General features: G+C 46.3%; 1 protein-coding gene across 1 annotated transcript in view; it reads left to right on the top strand.

The window, feature by feature from the left end:
* The window catches only part of SYTL3 (synaptotagmin like 3), a 185,505-nt gene that overhangs the window by 62,702 nt on the left and 97,273 nt on the right, over nucleotides 1-25,530 (top strand). Inside the window, exon 6 of the mRNA XM_073575690.1 lies at nucleotides 13,923-13,995. Within this exon, the coding sequence (XP_073431791.1) occupies nucleotides 13,923-13,995 (73 nt within the window). The remainder of the gene's footprint in view (nucleotides 1-13,922; nucleotides 13,996-25,530) is intronic.

Genomic DNA, 25,530 nt, shown 5'->3' with positions numbered 1-25,530 from the left:
AGCAGACGCATAAGTGGGATGCTCATGCTTAGGATGGTGTCGTCTGCGCTTACCAGCCGTGTGCATTCCTCAAAACACTGAAGGACTTTACAAAGGTCTTTCAGCTTCGACCACTGCACGCCTGTCAACTCCATGTCTGCTCTCAAAGTGCCTGGCCGTGTATCCTCCCACAAATGCATTATGGCCTGCCTCTGCTCGCACAGCCGCTCCACCATGTGCAGGGTGGAGTTCCACCTTGTTGCAATGTCGATAATGAGGCGGTGGTTGGGAAGGTGGAGCAATCGCTGCAGCTTCTGCATACGAACGGAGTGTACAGGCGACCGGCGGATGTGCGCGCACAGTCTTCGCACCTTCTGGAGCAGGGCTGTTAACTCCGGATAATTTTTGAGGAAGCACTGCACCACCAGGTTCAAGGTGTGAGCCAAGCAAGGTATGTGGCTGAGTTTTGAAAGGGCTATGGCTGCCACAAAATTACGGCCGTTATCACTGACTACCTTGCCTGCCTCAAGATGTACACTGCCCAGCCATGACTCAGTTTGTCGCTTCAAGTACTCGGCCAGCAACTCGGCGGTGTGTCTGTCGCCCAAACACATCATCTGCAACACAGCCTGCTGATGCTTTCCACTAGCTGCTCGATAGGGGGACACATCGTGTGCAACAGTGGCAGCTGCAGATGGAGTGCTCGTACGACTGCGCTCTGTGGACGAGCTTTCGCTTCTGGAGGAGGAGGAGGAGGAGGAGGGTCGAACGCCTACAGCCAACTGTTTCCTATACCGTGGGCTAGGCAGCACTGTCCCACCACCGCTGTCCCCTGTGGACCCTGCATCCACCACATTAACCCAGTGCGCAGTGATGGACACGTAACGGCCCTGGCCATGCCAACTGGACCATGCATCAGTTGTGAGGTGCACCTTTCCGCTCACTGACTGCTTGAGTGCATGGACAATGCGGTCTTTCACATGATGGTGGAGGGCTGGGATGGCTTTGCGAGAGAAGAAGTGGCGACTGGGTAGGTCATAGCGTGGTACTGCATAGGCCATGAGTTCGCGGAAAGCTGTGCTTTCCACCAACCGAAAGGGCATCATCTCAAACGAGATTAGTTTGGCAATGTGGGCGTTTAAACCCAGTGTACGCGGATGAGAGACTGAGTACTTTCTTGACCTACTCATAGTGTCTGGGAGGGTGAGCTGGACTTGAGAGCTGCATAGGGTGGAAGTAGCGGTGGACAGGGCAGACTGAGAGAGGGTTGATGATGGTGATGGAGTTGGTGTTCTTTCTCATGGCCTAGAATCAGTCTTTCGTTGATATAACAGTGGGATTCCCTGACTGCTGTGGTCTTGCAATGACACCTCAACATTTGCTGCTGTGCTAACCGGTGGGCTTACAGTGGGGGAAACAATGTAGCGTTGCTGACTACCTTCGTTGTGATCAGTTGCACATGTGGCACTTGAGGTTTGGTGTTGTGTCCACGCTTGCAAGTGCATGCTGGTTAAATGTCTAAGCATGCAACTGGTATTCAAATTTTTCAGATTTTTCCCTCGGCTAAAGGTCTTTGCGCACTTCTTACAGATAACCTTGGCCTGATCATGAGGATTTTGTTCAAAAAAGTGCCACACTGCACTCTTCCTACTTTGGCAGACATTTTGTGGCCTAGCACGCTGTGATCTTTTGACCCTCTGGACAAGCTGTCCAGCAACTCTTTTGATGTTTGGAACCTGTCTTTGGAGTGCTCCGGGCCTGCCAGATAACAGCTGTTGCGATGTCGATGTCTGCTGTGGATGCTCCTCATCTGAGCTATTGGAAGCAGCACCCTCTTCCCCCAATGGATGCCAATCTGGGTCAACAACTGGGTCATCCATCACCTCCTCTTCTATGTCATGTGCACCTTCCTCTGTGTCACCGTGTATGGTGGTATAGTGTGCGGGAAGGGGCACCTGAGTCTCATCAGGGTCAGAATCTGGCTCTGTACACTGCGAGGACAATGTAGTGCTCTGAGTGAATGTACCAGCAGAATCATCCATCAGCGGCTGTGCATCAGTGCACTCCATGTCAGATTCATCTTGGCCTGGGTAATTCACCATTTCACTTGATAATCCAGGCATGGTATGTGAAAACAGCTCCATGGAGTAATCAGTAGTATGGCCTGCGTCATCCTTCAATCTTGGTTGGGGTGAAGGACACAAGGAAAGGTGTGGTTCATGAACATGAGCCTCCAATGACGACTCAGTGCTTTTACTTTTTACAACTGAAGAAGAGGAGGCGATAGAGCTGGAGGCTGAGTCAGCAATGTAAGACAAAACTTTTTCCTGATGCTCTGGCTTTAAAAGCGGTTTGCCAACTCCTAGAAAACTAAGCGTTCAAGGCCTTATGTAGCCAGACGATGACGCAGGGTCAGCACCTCCTGCATTCGGTCCTATTTTGCTCTTGCCACTACCATCAGATCCACCACCAACACCATCATTACCAGCTGCCAACCCCCGCCCAATTCCACGGCCTCTTCCACCAGCCTTCCTCATTTTTGGTAGAAATGTAGACAAAATCCAACAAACTATATAGTAATGTAAAACAAGGTACAAGGTGTCTATAGGACAGGGGAGATTTTCAATTTCTGCAGACACTTGTGGACACTGGACACTTTTGGATTGTGTGAGGCCCACTGATATCTGAGCGCTATGTGACAGGCTCGATGGCACAGCTGTGACCAAAGTGACTAGAGGATAAGGGAGATTTTGAATCTCTGCGCACACTTTTGGACACTGGACACTTTTGGATTGTGTGAGGCCCACTGATATCTGAGCGCTATGTGACAGGCTCGATGGCACAGCTGTGACCAAAGTGACTAGAGGATAAGGGAGATTTTGAATCTCTGCACACACTTTTGGACACTGGATGGACACTTTTGGATTGTGTGAGGCCCACTGATATCTGAGCGCTATGTGACAGGCTCGATGGCACAGCTGTGACCAAAGTGACTAGAGGATAAGGGAGATTTTGAATCTCTGCACACACTTTTGGACACTGGACACTTTTGGATTGTGTGAGGCCCACTGATATCTGAGCGCTATGTGACAGGCTCGATGGCACAGCTGTGACCAAAGTGACTAGAGGATAAGGGAGATTTTGAATCTCTGCACACACTTTTGGACACTGGATGGACACTTTTGGATTGTGTGAGGCCCACTGATATCTGAGCGCTATGTGACAGGCTCGATGGCACAGCTGTGACCAAAGTGACTAGAGGATAAGGGAGATTTTGAATCTCTGCACACACTTTTGGACACTGGATGGACACTTTTGGATTGTGTGAGGCCCACTGATATCTGAGCGCTATGTGACAGGCTCGATGGCACAGCTGTGACCAAAGTGACTAGAGGATAAGGGAGATTTTGAATCTCTGCACACACTTTTGGACACTGGACACTTTTGGATTGTGTGAGGCCCAATGAATATCTGAGCGCTATGTGACAGGCTCGATGGCACAGCTGTGACAAAAGTGACTAGAGGATAAGGGAGATTGGATTGCTTTTAAAAAAGCAGTTTGCGGAGCAGTGGGTAAACAGCAATGCAGGAATGTCAGGAAGCCTTAGAAGGCAGCCCAACAACCAACACCACTGATACACCACTATATAGCCGCCCCTTGCACTGCACACACAGTGACTGGTGTGTTGTGCAGGCCAAATTGCTAGCAGCAGAAGCAGTTTTTTTTTCTTCTCAGCAGGACAAAAAAAAAAAATTGGGATTGCTTTTAAAAAAGCAGTTTGCGGAGCAGTGGGTAAACAGCAATGCAGGAATGTCAGGAAGCCTTAGAAGGCAGCCCAACAACCAACACCACTGATACACCACTATATAGCCTCCCCTTGCACTGCACACACAGTGACTGGTGTGTTGTGCAGGCCAAATCGCTAGCAGCAGAAGCAGTTTTTTTGTCTTCTTCTCTGCCTAACGCTCTCCTTACAGAATCAGCAGCAACCTCTCCCTATACTAAGATCGGCAGAAGTAAGATGGCGGTCGGCGTGCACGCCCTTTTATACCCCCTGTGACGCCCACCAAAGCAAGCCAATCACTTGCATGCCCTTCTGAAAGATGGTGGTGACCCGTGCCTATGTCATCACGTTGCCCACAGTGTCCGTGGATCCTGATTGGCTGAAAAAGAGCACAAAACAAACTTTTGAAACGCGACTTTGGCGCGTAAGTCGCCGACCTCGTGGCCGACCTCATCCTAGGGTCGGGTTTCGTTTCATGAAACCCGACTTTGCCAAAAGTCGGCGACTTTTGAATTTTTTCGACCCGTTTCGCTCAACTCTAGTCGTAAGTATTCAGACCCTTTGCTCAGTATTGAGTAGAAGCACCACTTTGAGCTAGTACAGCCATAAGTCTTCTTTGGAATGATGCAACAAGTTTTTCACATCTGGATTTGGGGATGTCATTCATCCTTGCAGATCCTTGCTGGGACAATATAAAAAAGTAAAAAAAAAAAAAAAAAACAAGTGTGAAAATAATTTTTTAAAAATTCCTAAATAAATTTAAAAAAAAATTCCCTAATAAATTCTTTGTTTTTGTAAATTAAAAAAAGCAATAAAAGTACACATATTTAGTATTGCCGCGTCCATAACGACCCGCCCTATAAAACTGTCCCACTAGTTAACCCCTTTAGCGAACCCCTTAAAAAAATAAAAAACAAAGCAAAAAACAATGTTTTATCATCATACCGCCGAACAAAAAGACGTATATAAATAACCATGGTACCGCTGAAAACGTCATCTTGTCCCACAAAAAACGAGCTGCTATACAGCGTCATCAGTGAAAAAACAAAAAATATATAGCTCACAGAATAAAGCGATGCAAATATATATTTTTTTATATAATAATAATTTTTATTGGATGAAACCGCCAAAACATAAAAAATTATATAAATGAGGTATCACTGTAATCGTACTAACCAGAAGAATTAAAGCGCTATATCAATTTTGCCACACACGGAACAGTGTAAACGCCCCCCCAAAAGAAATTCATTAAATGCTGGTTTTTGTTCATTCTGAGTCCCAAAAATCGGAATAAAAAGCGATCAAAAACTGTCACGTGCCCGAAAATGGTACCAATAAAAACGTCAACTCGTCTCACAAAAAAAAGACCTAACATGACTCTGTGGGTCAAAATACAGAAAAATTATAGCTCTCAAAATGTGGTGATGCAAAAACTATTTTTGCAATAAAAAACATCTTTTAGCATGTGACACCTGCCAAACATAAAAACCTGCTATAAGTAGTAAATCAAACCCCACCCTTTTTATCACCCTATTACTTAGGGAAAAATAATAAAATTAAAAAAAATGTATTTTTCCTATTAGGGTAAGGGTTAGGGTTAGAGCTAGGGCTAGGGTTAGGGCTAGGGTTAGGGCTGAGACTAGGGTTAGGCGTGTGTTGGGGTTAGGATTGGAGTTAGAATTGGGGGGTTTCCACTATTTAGGCACATCAGAGGCTCTGCAAATGCAACATGTCATCTGATCTCAATTCCAGCCAATTCTGAGTTGAAAAAGACAAACGGTGCTCCTTCCCTTCCAAGCTCTGCCATGTGCCCAAACAGTGGTCTACCCCCACATATGGGGTATCAGCCTACTCAGGACAAATTGCACAACAACTTTTGGGGTTCAATTTCTCATGTTACCCTTGGGAAAATAAAAAATTGGGGGCAAAAATATCATTTTTGTGGAAAAAAATATGATTTTTTTTATTTTTGTGGCTCTACTTTATAAACTCCTGTGAAGCACTTAGGGGGGGTTCAAAGTGCTCACCACACATCGAGATAAGTTCCTTGGGGGGTCTAGTTTCCAAAATGGGGTCAATTGTGGGGTTTCCACAGTTTAGGCACATGAGGGGCTCTCCAAACATGACATGACACCAGCAGACCATTCCGTCAAAGTCTGCATTCCAAAACATCACTACTTCCCTTCTGAGCCCCGACATGTGCCCATACAGTAGTTTTCTCCCACATATGGGGTATCAACGTACTCAGGACAAATTGGACAACAATTTTTGAAGTCTAATTTCTCCTGTTACCCTTGTGAAATAAAAAAATGGGGACCAAAAGATCATGTTTGTGGAAAAAAATCTGATTTCTTTATTTTCATGCCCAGGCATTATAAACTTCTATGAAGCACTTGGGGTTTCAAAGTGCTCACCACACATCTAGATAAGTTCCTTGGGCGGGTCTAGTTTCCAAAATGGGGTCACTTGTGGGGGTTTTCCACTGTTCAGGCCCATCATGGGCTCTCCCAATGCGACATGGCGCCCGATCTCAATTCCAGCCAATTTTGTGTCAAACGGTGCTACTTCACTTCCGAGCTCTGCAATGCGCCCAAACAGTGGTTTACCCCCACATTTGGGGTATCAGCGTACTCAGGACAAATTGCACAAAATCTTTTGGGGTCTGTTTCCCTTGGGAAAATAACAATTGGGGTGAAAAGATCATTTTTGTGGAAAAAAATATGATTTTTTAATTTTACGGCTGTACGTCATAAGCTTATGTGAAGCCCATGGGGGTTCAAAGTTCTCACCACACATCTAGATAAGTTCCTTGGGGGTTCGAGTTTCCAAAATTGGGTCACTTGTGGGGGGTTTCCACTGTCTAGGCACATCAGGAGCTCTCCAAACGTGACATGGCGTACGATCTCAATTACAGCCAATTTTGAGTTGAAAAACTCAAATGGCGCTCCTTCCCTTTCAAGTTCTGCCATGTGCCCAAACAGTGGTTCCCCCCCACATATCAGGTATCAGCATACTCAGGACAAATTGCACAATAACTTTTGCAGTCCACTTTCTCCTGTTACCCTTGGTAAAATAAAAAAAAATTTAACCTGAAGTGACTTTTTTGTGAAAAAAAAGTCAAATGTTCATTTTGTTTAAACATTCAAAAAATTTGTGTGAGGCACCTGAAGGGTTAATGAACTTCTTGAATGCAGTTTTGAGTACCGTCAGGGGTGCAGTTTTTAGAATGGTGTCACTTTTGGGTATTTTCTATCATATAGACCCCTCAAAGTGACTTCAAATGTGATGTGGTCCTTAAAAAAAAATGGTGTTGTTAAAATGAGAAATCGCTGGTCAAATTTTAACCCTTATAACTTCCTAACAAAAAAAATGTTGGTTCCAAAATTGTGCTGATGTAAAGTAAACATGTGGGAAATGTTACTTATTAAGTTTTTTGTGTGCCATATCTCTGTGATTTAAGGGCATAAAAATTCAAAATTGGAAAATTGAGAAAATTTTAAAATTTTTTCCAAATTTACTTTTTTTTCACAAAAAACGCAATTTATATGAATTAAATTTTACCACTAACATGAAGAACAATATGTCACTAGAAAACATTGTCAGAATCACTGGGATCCATGGAAGCGTTCCAGAGTTATTACCTCATAAAGAGACAGTGGTCAGAATTGTAAAAATTGGCCAGGTCATTAACGTGCACACCATCCTTGGGGGTAAAGGGGTTAATAATTTTGCAAAAATTTCTACATTTCCATTTTTTTCAGACAAGATGGGGAGCAGAGTGTACATTAATAAGAAAAAAATTAACTTTTTTGAATTTCCAAAATGGTTGCAATGAAACAAAGAGTGAAAAATGTAAAGGGGTCTGAATACCTTCCGTACCCACTGTATGTCATCTGCTGGTGTATCTCCACTGTGTTTTATCAAGACCAAAGTCAGCGCAGCTGTCTACCAGTAAATTTTAGAGCACTTCATGCTTCCCACTGCCGACAAGCTTTTTGAGAAGGAAATTTCATTCTCCAGCAGAACTTGGCACCTGTCCACACTGCCAAAAATACCAATACCTTCATTGGCCAGCAAACTTGCCTGACCTTAACCCCATAGAGAATCTATGGGGTATTGTAAACAGGAAGATGAGAGACCCCAAACCCAACAATGCAGATGAGCTGGAGGCTGTTATCAAAGCAACCTGGGCTTCCCTAACACCTCAGCAGTGCCACAGGCTGATCGTCTCCATGCCACACCGCATTGATGCAGTAATTGATGCAACAGGAGCCCTAACCAAGTATTGAGCACATTTACTGAACATACATTTCTGATTTTAAAATAATTTTTCAAGCTGGTGTTATAAAGTATTCTAATTTACTGAGATAATGACTTTTGGGTTTTCATTGGCTGTAAGCTATAATCATCAACATTAACAGAAATAAACACGTAAAATAGATCACTGTGTTTGTAATGACTAGAGTTGAGCGATACCGTCCGATACTTCAAAGTATCGGATCGGAATGGATCGGCCGATCTTTAAAAAAAGTATCGGTATCGCCGATTCCGATACCGGAAGTCCCATTCAAGTCTATGGGACTTCCGGTATCGGAATAAGAAAAACCCTGTTTTTGCCTTGTACAGCCTCTCTGGGGTCTGTACGGGCCTTTCGGGGGGCTGTGCCGGCCTGCCAGGGGGTCTGTGCAGGCTCCGGTGGTCTGTGCCGGCCTGCCGGTGGCCTGTGCAGGCTCCGGTGGGCTGTGCCGGCCTGCCGGGGGGCTGTGCCGGCCTGCCGGTGGTCTGTGCAGGCTCCGGGGGGCTGTGCCGGCCTGCCGGTGGTCTGTGCAGGCTCCGGGGGGCTGTGCAGGCATCGTCCGATGGGACTACAAGTCCCATCAGGCGATGCCTGCTACCATGACAGTGATTGACACATTAGCCAATGATGGGACAGTAGTAGTCCCATCATCCGGCTAATGTGTTGAATGTAAAAAAAAAAAAAAAAAAATTACATGCTACATACATGCTACATACATACAACATGCATACTACATACATGCTACATTCATACTACATACTACATACATGCTACATTCATACTACATAAATACTACATACATACTACATATATACTACATACATGCTACATTCATACTACATAAATACTACATGCAACATACATACTACATATATACTACATACATACTACATATATACTACATGCATGCTACATACATACTACATACATACTACATGCATGACAGTAGCGGGCTGTGTTTTAACATGGGGCCAGTCCAGTGAAAGATTGGGGACAAAGTTCAGGAGCAGGCAGTCCAACAGCCACTTCTGGAGTCCACCATCATTAAAACCCATGGGGTCTAGGTCCCGTGATCCAGTAAGGGAGGCACCAACAGGTACAAAGCAAGACTGGGAGGAGGGGAAAACACAACAATAGTGGCCGTCAACAGGTGGCCACTACAAATGGCATCATCCTGGGCCATCATATAAGGTCAATTATCCTTTTGGGGACGCGGATCAGTCCCTTAGTATAGCTCCATAGGGTGCACCAGGCACCAATGATGAGTTTCAAAAAGGCCGCTTAATCTGTATACGACCGCTGGGTTCCATAATGGGCCACATGGGGACCCTAAACAACCACATAGACATTTGATGTGGAACCACTGGAGGAGGAGGAGTCTCCCTCTAGTTGTGGTCCTGTGGCTCCTTGAGCCTCTGATTCTGACACATCTGTCGCCGCCTCACTGCTCCGAGGCGCCACTCTCTCTTGCTTAGCAACAGTATCTGTAGCCGTGGCAATTGGTTGCTCACCATGTGGGCCCCCTGCGGTGGGCTTGTCTCCCAACCTGAGGCCAGGTTTATGGCCACCGCAAAAGGCCCCGAAGTCTTTCTTCCTTGATGAAGGAGATGTAATCCCCCTCTCAGAGGGGACCACGAAACATGAGGGAGCCAGCATTTATATAGACCTTGGCTCCGGTCTCTAACTCCTGCACAGAGCCGTAATCTTGCTTCCTGTTCAAATACCGGATGAGGCCACGGGTCATCCGGCCTGCTGCGGTCCATCCGTCAGGGCACTGTAGTTCCCGGACGATCTGACGCTCCTGCCGCCTCTTTTACCGGATGACTTCCTGGATCCATGGATTCTCCACAGCAGCAGGTGCACGGGGCCTCTCAACTTCTCTACCAGCTGGAACGGGGCAGCCCGAGGAAGCGCAGGGGCCATCACTGCTGCAGGTGATGGTGGAGTCTGCAGTCAGGGCGCCTCTGATGACGCTGAAGGGGCAGATGGATGGAATATCTCCGGTGACAATGGCAGTGCCACGGGAGGCAAGAGAGCTGTGGACAGGGCAGCGGGATGGCGGGGCAGGGATTTCTCACTCACCGGCACAGCCATCGGTAGTCCTCGTTGATTGCGGCCGACATCATGCTCTGCAGAGCCGCTTCCAGCACCTTCCGGACTCCCACAGGCTCCTGTCGACACATCATCAGGCCCTCATCATCCTCCACAGGTGGCCTTTGCTCTCGCCAGAACGGGGGCTGGTCCTCCCATTCTTCAGACCACCAGGCCTCGAACCGTACGCCTGCCTCTGTGCGGGTCTTGAAGCATCTCCAATCCTGGTGACTGATGCAGCCAAGGTAAGACATGCTGTTTCTTTCCATGTCAGCCGGTAAGGGCGCCTCATCTCTTGACAAGCAGTCCATCTTTTCCAGGTTCCACCCTTTCGTGGGAGGGGTCACTTCCACCTGTCCCTTTAAATTCAGTTGCAAGGACGGCAACTCTTCCTTCGGCCTCACCCATTCTGGGCGGGCATCTGCTGCATCAAAGTGTGGCCTAATTTCTTCTGGCGTCCCATCTGACACCCACGAAAGATGGCGCCATCTTCACTTTTCATGCCAATAGCCGCCATTTTCATCTCTTCGGCGTCATTTTCACTTTTTGCGCCAACAGTCACCTGTGGCACCACTACAGCAAGCAACAGCATATAAAGTCCAAACTCACAATAACAATCTTCGGGATCACTATCAGCTGACAGATCTATCTCTTCTAGTTCGGGCAACACATTACACATTTCGGTTTCACAGTCCCGGTCAGCTGCCATCTCCATACTGATCACTTCGAGATCACAAGCTTTTAGGCTGCGGGGGTCCATCCTGCCCCCACTACGCCAAGTGTAACACAGGATGACCAGGTATAGTTCCCAGGTTGAGTCCACTAAGCATACAGTCAGTGAGCACTTCTCCCCCTGGTCCCTTTTACAGGCAATATGGACCTTCTACAGTTCTTCTCCCCTTGACTTACCTTTCTCCTTTGAGCATGCCTCCATCTTTTCTTCCGACTCCAGCTCCGCAGATCCGGCGGTCGGAGGCTCTGGCCTGCTCCGGGATTCTTCCACTTGGTTAAGTGCCCGGTACTCTGGCAGCGGCTCCCAGGTTCAGGTAATTTGACTGACCTCTTCCTCCCGCTGCCATGCTGGAGCAGCGACTGGAGGAACTTCCGCTCACGCTTCCCGGGGAACCAACGTGCCTGGAGGCTGTTCCTGCCGGACGGCAGGATGAAGAACCACAGCGCACCCCAGACGGCGGGACCAGAAGCAGCGACGGGACTGTGGAGATCATCCAGCAGGTGGAGGCCGGCGATACCTCAGAGACCCCGGTCGCTCAGATGCACCAGCTCCTGCGGGAGCTGCGGATCAGCTTGAAAGAAGCCGTTGCTCCAGGGAAGGTGAGTGCTTCCCTGCCCCAGCTGGTGACACCACAGGCAGGCCCCGTATCACTGCCCCATGGGGGAACCGGGCCCAAGGTCCACTCCCCCGAACCTCAGCCTCCCTCCGGCAACGTCCCCGGCCCATAGCAGGTCCGCGGCCTATGCTGGGGCATCCATCTGGATCTCCGATATCATAGCGCAGAAGAAGACCAAGGAGCGGGAGGTCTGGGCACGTCATGAGAAGGGGAGGCTGCTATGTCTGTTCCCTGGAGCAACGGACAGCTCGTCTATACCAAGGCTGAGCAGGGCTATGGGTTCATCAAAGAGACAGAGACTGGCCACAAGGTCTATCTCAATGCAGCCTCCATCAAACACGGAAGGGTCCTGCAGATGGGGGATTGGGTGTACTTCTATAAAGTGTATTGCCCTTGTGGCTATTATGCCGTGGCGGTCATTGGGTACCCGGAGGAACACGGACCTCTCAGGAGGGAGGTGGACTCTCGCGTATCGGGCACGGAGGACACCCGTGGCCCTGGCTCCACTGTGGCGGAGTTCCCTTTGGCCAGTGGTAAAAGTCGGTCAGCAACAGTCTAGAGCACCGTTGAATCGTCCAAATTGCGGGACTACTGTGCATGGCTGCACAGCATGGGGAGTGTTCCGCGTCTCCTCGGGGTAAGAAAACCCTGGCTCCAGAGGCGTGGACATACGCTCTGCTCCCCGCAAAGGAAGGTGGAGCCCTAATGTGAAAAAATGTTAAAGATAACAATGTTAAAGATGTTGAAAAAATTGAATATATGTCTCTGATAATTTGTAAACTGGTGTTAGAAACAGTTCAGTACACATATTGTGTCCTGGGTGGGAAGGGAAATATCCCGAACAGGAGAAGGGGAAACAGGCCTGGTAGGCTCCGTGGAAGCCTCGGTTGTTCCACCCCTAAGTTGAAATATACGGATTGTCGGTCTGTAAAGGTGTAGTACCCTATGAAAGAAAAGAGGGGGAGACCTCCCTTTGAGCCCTATGTTTGTCTGGGTTGTCCTACCCCAGTAGAAGTATGGGAATTGTCACAAAGGCGCAAGCGCCTGCAGGTAGCCTTCAGCTACTCGGAGCTTAAGTGCTCCAGGCTCTGCCCAGCACCCTGTATAGAGCTAGATTGTTCCAGGCTTTGCTCGGTAACCTGTCATACAAGACAAATGTAGAATGGTAAAAAGGGATACACCAGAAGGGAAAGGTATTGGATTGTTGGGGACGACAATGGTCATAGGAAGGAGGTATGTAGGAGGGTGGACTAAGACGTGGACTAATCTGGTTGTAAATAGTTGTAAATAGTTAGAACAGGAGATGGGAACAGTGGAGTTCAGAATCCGGCCACTAGGGGAGACTTAACACCAGGGAAGGTTTGAGAACAGTCTGCATGGTGGGCGGAGCAAGTAGGGGATTTCCAGACTCAGAGGATAAAAGGGGTTTCTTTCCCAGACTGAGAGAGCTCAGAGAGGGGGTAGCCCCTGGAAGACAGCTGAAGGAAAGGAGAGCCTGGGGGTACCATATTGTTGGAGAGCTGCACACTGAAGGGAAGTAGGTGTGGCAGCGGGTGGACGGGCTGAGTAAGTGATCACTGTGGCCGGTGGCCTAAGGCAGGCACAGTGGAACAGGCTGAAACAACGTCGCCCCGGGAAAGCGGAGGAGGGAAGGAGGAGGCGTGTAACAGGTACCCAGGCAGGCAGGTGTATGGAAGTTGTCTGAAAGGTTGCTGTGTTCTAGAAAAGAATAAACCGTTTTGTGTGAAGCACTCCTGGCTCTGGACTCCAGTCTTTTCGCTCATCGGGGAAAGGAATGGGGACTGCATTGGAGTACAGAGTGTGCTCTGGGAACACCCCCGGTCGGCACACGTTCTAAATCTCCACAGTCCCTGCTGTGCAGGTTTAAACATATTACATCAGCTCTGTTGGGATTGCGGTTCAAGGATTTCTGACTAACGCTCATAAAAAAACAAATGCATCCAAGAATGGTGCCAATAAAGCAACAGCTCTTCATGCAAAAAACAGCTTCCACACAGCTTCATAGGAGGGAAAATAAAAAGGTTATAGGTCCAACATACATAAAACAAACTTCATTATTCCTTGCTGCATTTTTGGCGTGTACTTTATTTTTGGTATTTTTAGCCACTAAGAGTCAAGCTACTTTTTTTTTTCGAATAGACATACAAAAATCGTGTGTATCTAAAGATACCATGAAATTGCATAAGAATTATATATTTTAAAAGCCATAACAAAAGCCACAAACAACCATATAGGATGGAAGATCTATGGTATTCATTATACCTTCAGTAATATGACCTGCAATTGTATTTATGCATTTATTAGATATTAGAGCATTGTTGGTCGAAATGTGATAACATGAATTCGTGAAAATTTTAATGAAAATTTGAGATTCCCTTGTGGGTTCATTCTGTTTTGCAGGAGCTCACTAAAGCCAAAGGTTTTAATAAATCAGTGGAAAATATCTTCCTTTCCCTCACAACCCAAGTTAAGAGTAAGTATGGGAGTATATTAAAAATAGTAGGTTTCCCATTATAGAAGTTGTCCAGTTTAGTTATTGGCATTCAGTTAGCAGCAGGGTGACAAGACAGAAATGTGTTGGGTTAACGTTCAGGACACATGCATGGGAAGGCTAAATAGGATGGCGGAGTAGTGGTTTTATTGTGGTTTCTTACAAAATCATTACACCCAGACTCTCACACATCAATTTTTAGATTAAGGTAAGCAATGAATAACTTGTGATCTAGTTATGAAAGAGAATCAAAGTCACAAAATGGCTAAGGATGATTGAACATGTCCATGATATTGGGTCCATGCTCGGGTCAGAATGACATACACGACTGCCAAGATTTCTGACCTGACCTACGTATACACCTATAAGAAGGTTTGTCTCAGGTAAGAAATCCCGGCAGTTGTGCCTGATATTCTGATCCGATCAGAGTCTTTGTTTCACTCCTAAGTCTAAAGGCCCTTTTACATTTAGCGATGCACCAGCAATACGACCAGTGATCCGACCCAGTCAGGATCGCTGGTGCATCGCTAAATGATCGCTAGTGAGCTGTCACACAGGCAGACCTCACAGCGATGCAGCAGCGACGCAGCGCACGATACTCACCTTTCACACACAGCGATCCTGACGTCCTCCCACCCGCCTCCACGCGTCGCTCGTCGTCACAGCAGGAAGCCCCAGCAGGAAGCTGACGACGAGAAATGGAGCCAGACATTCTCGTGTGATCAGCGATGGACAGCAGGGGAGCCGGTCGGAGGTAAGTATCACACATAGCGATATCGCTAGCGATATCGCTATAACGTCACAAAATTGGTAAAAGGGTGTAAAACCCCCTTTTGGCTAAGTGCACGCATACGTTTTAGCTTTTAAGGTATATACAATGGGGAAAAAAGTATTTAGTCAGCCACCAATCGTGCAAGTTCTCCCACTTAAAAAGATGACATCATAGACAGAACACAACTAAGAGTCAAAATAAGAAAACAAATCATTAAAATCACCTTGTATGATTTGGCAAGATTTATTTTTAAAATTATGGTGGAAAATAAGTATTTGGTCATTAGCAAAAGTTCATCTCAATATTTTGCTATATATTCATTGTAGGTTATGACAGAGGTCAAACGTTTTCTGTAAGTCTTCACAAGGTTGGCACACAGTGTTGGTGGTATGTTGGCCCATTCCTTCATGCAGATCTCCTCTAGAACAGTGATGTTTTGGGCCTGTCACTGGACAATACGGACTTTCAAATCCCTCCAAAGGTTTTCTATGGGGTTGAAATCTGGAGACTGGCTAGGCCACTCCAGGACCTTCATTTGCTTCTTATGAAATCACTCCTTCGTTGCCCGGGCAGTGGCCTTGGGATCATTATCATACTGAAAGACCCATCGAAGTTTCATCTTCAATGCCCTTGCTGAAGGAAGGAGGTTTGCACTCAAAATCTAAAGATACGTGGCCCCATTCATTCTTTCATGTATACTGATCAGTCGTCCTGGTCCCTTTGCAGAGAAATAGCCCCAAAGCATGATGTCATCACCCCCATGCTTCACAGTAGGTATGGTGCTCTTTGGATGCAACTCAGCATTCTGTCTCCTCCAAACACGACAAGTTTTGTTTCTACCAAACAGTTCTACTTTGCTTTCATCAGATCATATGACATTCTCCCAATACTCTTCTGGATAATCCAAATGCTCTCTAGCAAACTTCAGATGGGTCCGGCCATGTACTGGCTTAAGCAGGGGGACACGTCTGGCACTGCAGGATCAGAGTCCCTGGCGGCGTAGTGGGTTACAGATGATAACCTTTGTTATGGTAGTCCCAGCTCTATGCAGGTCATTCATTAAGTCCCCCGTGTTGTTCTGGGGTTTTTGCTCACCGTTCTTGAGATCATTTTGACCCCACGGGGTGAGATCTTGCGTTGAGCCCCAGATCGAGAGAGATTATCAGTGGTCTTGTATGTCTTCTATTTTCTTATTATTGCTCCCACAGTTGATTTCATCACACCAAGCTGCTTGCCTATTGCAGATTCAGTCTTCCCAGCATGGTGCAGGGCTACAGTTTTGTTTCTGGTGTCATTCGACAGCTCTTTGGTCTTCAGCATAGTGGAGTTTGGGGTGTGGCTGTTTGAGGTTGTGGACAGGTGTCTTTTATACTGATAACAAGTTCAAACAGGTGCCGTTACTACAGGTAAGGAGGAGGACAGAGGAGCCTCTTAAAGAAAAAGTTACAGGTCTGTTAGTGCCAGAAATCTTGCATGTTTTTAGGTGAGCAAATACTTGTTTTCCACCATAATTTGCAAAATAAATCTTGCCAAATCAGACAAGGTGATTTTCTGGATTTGTTTTCTCATTTTGACTCTCATAGTTGTGGCCTACCTATGATGTCAATTATAGGCCTCTCTCATCTTTTTAAGTTGTTATTGCTAGATATGACCTAACAGGTAAGTTACAGTAACGTTACACAAATACACAGTATGTAAATGCTGTTTTATTGTGTAATGTGATGCAATAAATGCGCCACCAGTGTGAAAAATGCTCCACAGTAGAAGGAATCTGTCAGTAGGAACAACCCTCCTAAGCCGTGTATATGAGCATGTAGGCCATAGGAAGTTTAATAAAATGATACCTTGATCCGATGGTTTAGTCCAAAGATATCCACAATTTCTTATATGTAAATGAGTGTGGGGAAGGTGACTTGACGGACAGACGTGACTGGTAGAAGGAGGGGACGGTTTGTGCACTAGTGACAGAGATTGACAGGTTAGAAAGGTAACAGCAGGGAAAGACATAAAAGGGAGTGCAGTACCGTGAAATGACCACAAGATGGCAGGGGAGAGTAATACAGGACTTAACATCAGCTTAGGGCTTAGGAATCCGCTTAGTCATGTGGGGCGGGGAGATAGGAGCCCGGGTGGGAAATTCCCCTGTGAGAGAGGGGATAAATAAAAGAAGGCGGGGCTCCAGGAGAGTTTTAGTCCTGGGAGGAGCTCAGAAAAAGACGGAGAAAGTGAGAAGAGCTCGGCCAGGGGGACGGACAAAGGAGAGACAGTCAGGGGGGTGGCCCTGACCCGACAGACTGCAGGAAAGGCAAGGAGAAGAGGCAGCCAGGGGGGAGACCCTGACTCGACGTACCGCAAGACAGATGAGGCCCCGGAGGTACCGATTGGAAGACGATCTCGGGCAGGTGAAGCGCTGGGGGTAGATTGGTCTAGGACAGCCCCCAGTGAAAGATCCGCGAGGTGCGTTACTGTGACTGGAGCTGAAGAATAGGTACTCGGGCCTGGCGATACAGTGGTGTAAAGAAGCTGCGGTGCGTGTTTGGTGGTCGTCAGGAGGACGACAAATAAATCCGGAACTGTTACGAGTGGAAGCTGTCTCCGTCTCATCTTTGCCTTGTCTGGTAAGCAGTGGTCCACCCCCTAGCCCGGCCCCCTACCACATGAGCTGTAAGGATCCATGGGCTGGACACTGATCTGCATGAGAATCTGAATTCAGAGCTTATTTTAAACGAAAAGGGGCAATAGATGTGGAACAGAGGAGCAGACTGTCAGTCACTACACGTCTCACACAAGTAAAGCCTCCTTTTATTTAAACTTAGATTTGGAGGCAGTTTCTTGGGGAAATCTATCCCCGGCTTATTAACATATAAGAAAAATGTAAATATCTCTGGAATAAGACATCAGATTGCAAATATTAATATATCATTTTATTCACCTATGACATGACCATATAGACCATATAGATGGGTTGATCCTACAGTGTCCATAATGGTAGTTCCCTTTGCACCACTCGACAGGCTCCAAGCTTCCTTGGTGCAACGTCCCACCAAGTTACCAACAAATTCAGAAACAAATTGAGTCCAAGGCACCAGAGAGATTATTCAATTTTGTTTATTCATCCAAAATGCATCATAAAGCAACGTTTCAGCCAGAAATCGGCCCTTTTTAAGCATAAACATATAGCTACATTAGTGCTATATTTTTCAATTGTATACAGTCTCCATGGTAACATGAGAGGGACCTGCGGGAGGAGTGGGAAGGAGTGACCCAAAGGTTCCCAGATATAAAATGGCTCTGTGTACTGCATGGAGTTGGAGCGCCCTCACTCAACAGGGCCGTGGGGTACTCGGTACCGGGCCGGTTGATCTTCTCAACTGTGGGTCGTCACGGCAGCGGTGACCTGGTCCGTGGCCCTGGGGCTCCATTTCAAAGAGGGGTTGTTTCAGTGTGCTTATGGTGGTGAAAGTTTATAAGTGATTCTTGACGCCACCTGTGGTGTTCGGCAATAGAGATGTAAGCTGACGCTGCAGACAGATCCTCTGGGACAGATGGTGTGGTGCAGCAGTGATGTTGTAGCCCTCCACAGGCAGGGCTGTAGTCCCAGGGCAGTGTAAGTGAAGTGACACGTAGATGGTGTAGTGTCAGGCGCAAGGGATGTAGCAGTGCTGGGCAGGTTGGCGCAGGAATAAGCGGAGGACACCAGGACAAGTAGTTCCAAAGCTTTACTCACAGTCTGTTGCAGGTACAGGTGCCCGCGTCCGTGCCGTGTCCTCCAGGTCAGGAGGTCAGCCAACTTCAAGACAAGATGAAGTACTCCTTTCCAACACTCCGCCAACATATGTGCCTTTTCTGAACGTCTCCTCTTATAGCGCCATTGAGTGAAGTACTCTCAGTACTGAGTTACACTGGAGTGCCTCCTGTCAAATGTTCCTATGAACTCTACTTGTACGGTAGACAGCTGTAGCCTGCTTCGGGGACTCCTTGCTACTAAGTCCCGGCTCACTAATATGTTGCTGTTGTGCCCCCAAGTCTTGTGTGGAAATAAAGTGGTCACTACTTCTATTCATCCGGCGTCTGCTGCAGGACCATTAGTATCCGTACAACCTCGGGGACCGGACCCCGGCCTTGCGCTTAGAACTTGAAAAGGGTTCTCCTCTAACTCAGGTGCTTGTTCTCTTATTCTCCTCACGTTCCGTGCTAATCCTTCTTTCCAATGGAGAATCAAGCTTCCTTTCTCTGTCTCTTTCCTGTGCCAGCAGACCCAGATCACTGTGGCCTGCTGCAGCACTTTCTTCATCCATCCCTCTCCCGGGGATCTTCTCTGTCTCACACTCCGTCCATCTACATCCTCACTCTAGGACTAAGTGACTGGACTGACTGACTGAACTCAACTCTTCCCGCTCCTTTATGTGAACTAAACTCCACCCACCTCCCAGCACGTTTCGTGTTCCAAGCAGGGAGCCACCAAGGGGTGCTATGCTACACTCCAAGCAGGGAGCCGCCGAAGGTCCTTTGCTACAATACTTTGTGGTGTGGGGTGCAGGTGTTGGAGCGTGGTCAGGAGTCTCCACCTTACCTGGATGGTGGGGTACCACACCTCAGGAGGAGGTGCAGTACCTCTGTGGCGACTGAACCCTCAGGGGCGCCACATATGATTGCTTCATCTGCTATTTTGTTTAAGCTTCAAAAAGGCCGCTTGTTGGCCAAAACATTGCTTTTGTGATGCATTAGGGTTCATCCTACTGACAGATTCCCTTTAAGGCTAGGTTTACATTTGCGTTCAGGAGGGGTGCGGATGGCTGCCTACTTCCTACTTCTGTATGCGTCCTGCATTTCCCTGCGTACCTGTCTTTAAGATTGGGTACGCAGGGACATGCGTTGTATGTGGATGCGTCCGCATGCGGCGATTTGATGTGTGCGGCGACCACAATGTTAAAGATAGGTACGCAGGGAAATGCAGGAGGCATACAGAAGTAGGGCGGAGCTTAAGGGAGGAAGAAAGGAGGAAGTAGGCAGCCATCCGCAGGCCTCCTGAGCACAAATGTGAACCTAGCATAAGATGCGAGTGATAATGTTAAAGATAAGTGACTGGTCAAGAAATGCCTCTTGCATGGTGTCTCTTTACAGCGTTTTAGCATATGAGTTCTCATAAGTGGTGAAAAAGAGGTTTGCACTGTGTACTAATGAGTTATCATGATTTACTGGGAAATGACTAGGTACCTGCAATACCTGCAACCAGGCGCCATATCTGATGCTCAGTATGAGCACAAAAATATTATCATGTGCCTCCTGAGGAACTCCTTGTGTGGGAGGGATACACGTTGAGGCGAGGCAAGACGAAACTGAAATCAGCAATAAGCCAAGTTTCATTTGAGGTGTATATTGGCTGATCCTAAATTCGGGCATCATGCAATATGAGGTTATATAGCAATAAGAGTGGCATTTGACATGTTTACAGATGTATGGGAGTTATGGTGAGTTTATCTTTGGCATCCATCTTTGATGTTCCCGTAAATACTAATCCTTATATGTACTAAGGCACATTTTTGGTTAAAGGAGAGTTAATATAATATGGTATAGCTCCTTTTTCTTTTTCCCGGTTTGGGCGCTTTTTTGCCTTTATATATATATAATGACCCTTACTTAGGTGTTGGAGAAGTACGAGATGAAACTGGTCAAACAGTCCATTTAAATCCCTATAATACATTGTCCCTTATTCCCTATGTTTGATTACGTGTATGTTTATAGGGTACTTAGGGCTAGTAAGGGACAGTCGACGTGGTGCGGGGGCACCAATACAAAGTAGGGTGAAAAAGCTCCGCTGGTAGGCAGGGACTGATGAAAATAGGGAATTTAAGCTAATTTCCTTGTCTTCTCCCACAAATAATTTTTATTGGTTACTGGTTGCACACCCTTTCCCCTTGTCTTATAGTAATTTTTTGGTGGTTTGTGATGATTTAAGGTTATTGGAATTAGATTTATAGGACTGTGTTTACACTATTGACCAGATATCCTGTTGTCCTATATATTTCCTTACTCTGATGATTCTTTCCCTGGAGAATAGCATTCAATAGGGTGAGTAGGGATAGCCACCGTGGAGCGGGGGCGCCATTTGCGCTTCAAGAGGGTGCCAACCTCCGCTGTTAGGTAGGGGGAAGTAAAAGGGCCACATAGGGGCAACTAGGCCATTGATCCCCCTTTCCTATTCATTTGTGTGACTAGGGTTACAATTTGATCAGCAAATAATTGCTTGGTGTCTTTTTTGTGTGTTTTATGGTTTTAATATCAATTAATAAAGTATATGCACTTTTGGAATTAGTTTTTGTTTAGGAGCCGTTTTTCATGACTAATTCATTTTTTGAAAAAAAAGAAAAATTCTGAATGACTAGGCAGCTAGTTATTGTGTGTTCAGTCCAGTAAGCATCCTCCTGCCCACTGGCAGAGATAGAGAATTCTATGCTGCATAGAGATTCACCTGCGCCATAGTTTTCAAGCAAGAAAGGGAGATCACTCGCTATTAAAACATCGTTCTCCACCTTGGAGGACAATGTCTTTCTTTACTTAAATGCATGTATGTGTAGCCAAAAATAATTTCTGAAAAATAAAATAAAGTATTGACCGCGCTATACTGAGAATATAAAGTGCACCTGGTGGTATAAATGGAACAGAGATATCAAGGAATCTGATATACTCACTTTTGTGGTAGAGGGTGTTGAAATCCATAGGTCCATATGTAGAAGGTGTATTCAGTAGTGGATACTAGTGAGGTAATAGTGATAGTTAATACCCGATTATTCTATTTATAAAATTACATGCAAGCTGACTGTTCGAAAATGCTTGTCTACTTACTGGAATCAACAAATGATGAGTGTCGAGGCTTGTCCTTCAGAGTAGTTTATAGTACATATAATAAACTAAAACCAAACCGTGATTTTAGGGCACTTTCCTGCAGATGCAGAGACTGAAATAGTGTAATTGAAAAAAAGGAATTTTGGTATGGAAAAAATATGGTTTAGAATTCGAAGTGATATTGAGTATAAGGTAGCACTTACTGGATTACAGTGCTGCCTGTAGATGGAACATGAGAACCTTGGTCCAGTATGTGACTGCGAGTGGCCTAGGGATAATTTATATGTAAGTACAACTGTGGCTAGTTGTTAGGCTGAGTTCACACGTGGCTTTTTTTTGCGTTTCCGCGGCTGTTTTAACCGCGCGATTTTGCCACGAAAACGCGAAAAATAAGCATCCCATGCATTCCTATGGGATTCCGCAATGCTGTGCTAATGCTGCGGTTTTTACCGCGGCGGAATCGCTTCGCGGTAAAAACCGCAGCATGCTCATTAATTTGCGGAATCGAGGCGATCCCGCACCCATAGGAATGCATTGTTCCGCTTACTTCCCGCATGTGGCTGTGCACACCATGCGGAAAGTAAGCAGAACACTTGCGGATGGTACCCACGGTCCAGAGGAGAGGAGACTGTCCTCCGGGCTTTGGGTACCATATCCCTGTAAAAAATAGAATTTAAAATAAAAAATATAGTTATTCTCACCCTCCGACGTCCCGCGCAGCCTTCCCGCTTCTCTCCACGCTCCGGTCCCAGTAGTCCTTTGCGAAAATGCCCGCGATGACGTCCCTTCTCGCGGGATCGCGAAGTCTCGCGGTCATTCGCGCGACGTCATCGCGAATGACCGCGAGACGTCGCGATCCCGCGAGAACTGACGTCATCGCGGGCATTTTCGCAAAGGATTACTGGGAACGGATACGCGGGACGTCAGAGGGTGAGAATAACACCATTTTTTATTTTTTTTTACATTCTATCTTTTACTAGTGATGCTGCATAGGCGGCCTCAGTAGTAAAAAGTTGGTCACACTTGTCAAACACTATGTTTGACGAGTGTGACCAACCTGTCAATCAGTTCTCCAAGCGATGCTACAGATCGCTTGGAGAACGCTAGCATTTTGCAAGCTAATTACGCTTGCAAAATGCTAGTTTTTCCGCGGGAAAATCGTGGGAATTTAAAATGCGATTTTCCCGTGGAATGGAATTCCGGAATTCTCGCGGTAATTTCCGCGAGAGTTCCGGTACGTGTGCACTTAGCCTTAGACTAGTTAGTATATGTAAAGATCTACAGGGTACTTACTTATTTATATCATTATTGGTGGTGCAGCGTATAGCTGGTAAAGGCAAATGCCTCGTGCTGCAATTGGGTGCCGTCAATATAAGAGGTGATTGCCGTCAGGAAACTGAAACTAACATCTGCTAAAGTCCTGTATCTATAGTACACTTACTTGTGTTTTCATTGGTGGTGCAGCCGCTAGCTGGCTTGAGCAGATGCCTTTTGCTGCAGGCAGGTGCTGACTCTGCTAGGGTCGTTCCCACGTAGGGGAAGGAGAGAGGAGGACGCCTGCACCTCGGGTGCCCCGGCCAGAAGCAGACGCTGAGGGCGATGCGGGAATGGGGGCGGGGCTAATGTGACGTCACTGGAGAGAAAAGACAGGTGCGCGAGTGGACACAATCCAACGCGTTTTGAGGGGTGTCTCCCTTCTTCGTCATGGGCATAGGCCCATCGCTGACACTGCCGTCCTTACATATTAGCCTGCCCCCAGAGTGTAGCACCCGGATCCAATCTAAGATAATATAGTAAGCCATTAATGAGGCTTCTATCCCCATATTCCTGGTTGCGTATTATGCTCATCTGCTCACGCCAAGAAAAAAATGACTCAATAAGGGGGAGAAAAGTGAAAGATTGCAAAAATAATGCTAATAGTAGGAAAAAGGGAGGGAACAGAAAAGAGCAAGGTAGTATAGCCTCACACACCTAGAGGTACTACCCTGTCTGCGGGGGTAGGTGCCCCAAACATAAATAGCAAAAACTGGCGCTACCACTCTTCCATCGACTATTCCAGAAAATGGCCTAATTGGGAGACAAATTAAAGTCGACGGAGTCATAAACAACACCTCAGCTTATGGAACGAACATATAGATGAGGGATGCAAACAAAAGGAGAAATAAGCAGTAATGGATTCGAAAGTAAATATAAAAGTACAAAATTTATTAATTGACACATGCACAGAAGGGTAATAAATCATACCCCAAATTTACATAAAATCAGATGCAACCAGGACAGACCCGAACAGGAGAAACAGAATTGACAACCCGTGCTCAAAAAGAATCTTCACAGAAAAACAAGTAGTACAATAAAGTATCATACAGGATTAGCCAAGTCAATAAATACTGCGGCCAAAAGAAGGTATATCCATAGCCTGAATGGTCAAGGCATCCTGCCTAGATTAAATAAGGTGATAAGTAATGATAGAGGTAAGCAGAAACCTACAAAGGTGATCCCCAAACACTTAGTGTATATGTACAGTTGTGGCCAAAAGTATTGACACCCCTGCAATTCTGTCAGATAATACTCAGTTTCTTCCTGAAAATGATTGCAAGCACAAATTCTTTGGTATTATTATCTTCATTTAATTTGTCTTAAATGAAAAAACACAAAAAGAATTGTCCTAAAGCCAAATTGGATATAATTCCACACCAAACATAAAAAAGAGGGTGGACAAAAGTATTGGCACTGTTCGAAAAATCATGTGATGCTTCTCTAATTTGTGTAATTAACAGCACCTGTAACTTACCTGTGGCACCTAACAGGTGTTGGCAATAACTAAATCACACTTGCAGCCAGTTGACATGGATTAAGTTGACTCAGCCTCTGTCCTGTGTCTTTGTGTGTACCACATTGAGCATGGAGAAAAGAAAGAAGACCAAAGAACTGTCTGAGGACTTGAGAAACCAAATTGTGAGGAAGCATGAGCAATCTCAAGGCTACAAGTCCATCTCCAAAGACCTGAATGTTCCTGTGTCTACCGTGCGCAGTGTCATCAAGAAGTTTAAAGCCCATGGCACTGTGACTAACCTCCCCAGATGTGGACGGAAAAGAAAAATTGACAAGAGATTTCAACACAAGATTGTGCAGGTGTTGGATAAAGAACCTCGACTAACATCCAAACAAGTTCAAGCTGCCCTGCTGTCCGAGGGTACAACATTGTCAAGCCGTACTATCCATCGGCATCTGAATGAAAAGGGACTGTATGGTAGGAGACCCAAGAAGACCCCAATTCTTACCCCGAGACATACTGTAAAAAAGCCAGGCTGGAGTTTGCCAAAACTTACCTGAAAAAGCCTAAAACGTTTTGGAAGAATGTTTTCTGGTCAGATGAGACAAAAGTAGAGCTTTTTGGGCAAAGGCATCAACATAGAGTTTACAGAGAAAAAAAGAGGCATTCAAAGGAAAAAAACACGGTCCCTACAGTTAGACATGGCGGTGGTTCCCTGATGTTTTAGGGTTGCTTTGCTGCCTCTGGCACTGGACTGCTTGACTGTGTGCATGGCATTATGAAGTCTGAAGACTACCAACAAATTTTGCAGCATAATGTAGGGCCCAGTGTGAGAAAGCTGGGTCTCCCTCAGAGTTCATGGGTCTTCCAGCAGGACAATGACCCAAAACACACTTCAAAAAGCACTAGAAAATGGTTTGAGAGAAAGCACTGGAGACTTCTAAGGTGGCCAGCAATGAGTCCAGACCTGAATCCCATAGAACACCTGTGGAGAGATCTAAAAATGGCAGTTTGGAGAAGGCACCCTTCTAATATCAGGGACCTGGAGCAGTTTGCCAAAGAAGTATGGTCTAAAATTCCAGCAGAGCATTGTAAGAAACTCATTGATGGTTACTGGAAGCGGTTG

Source organism: Dendrobates tinctorius, unplaced genomic scaffold, assembly GCF_039654945.1.
Source record: "Dendrobates tinctorius isolate UK_male_01 unplaced genomic scaffold, ASM3965494v1 ptg000046l, whole genome shotgun sequence".
Lineage (NCBI taxonomy): Eukaryota > Metazoa > Chordata > Amphibia > Anura > Dendrobatidae > Dendrobates > Dendrobates tinctorius.
This window is presented reverse-complemented; position numbering and strand designations above follow the sequence as displayed.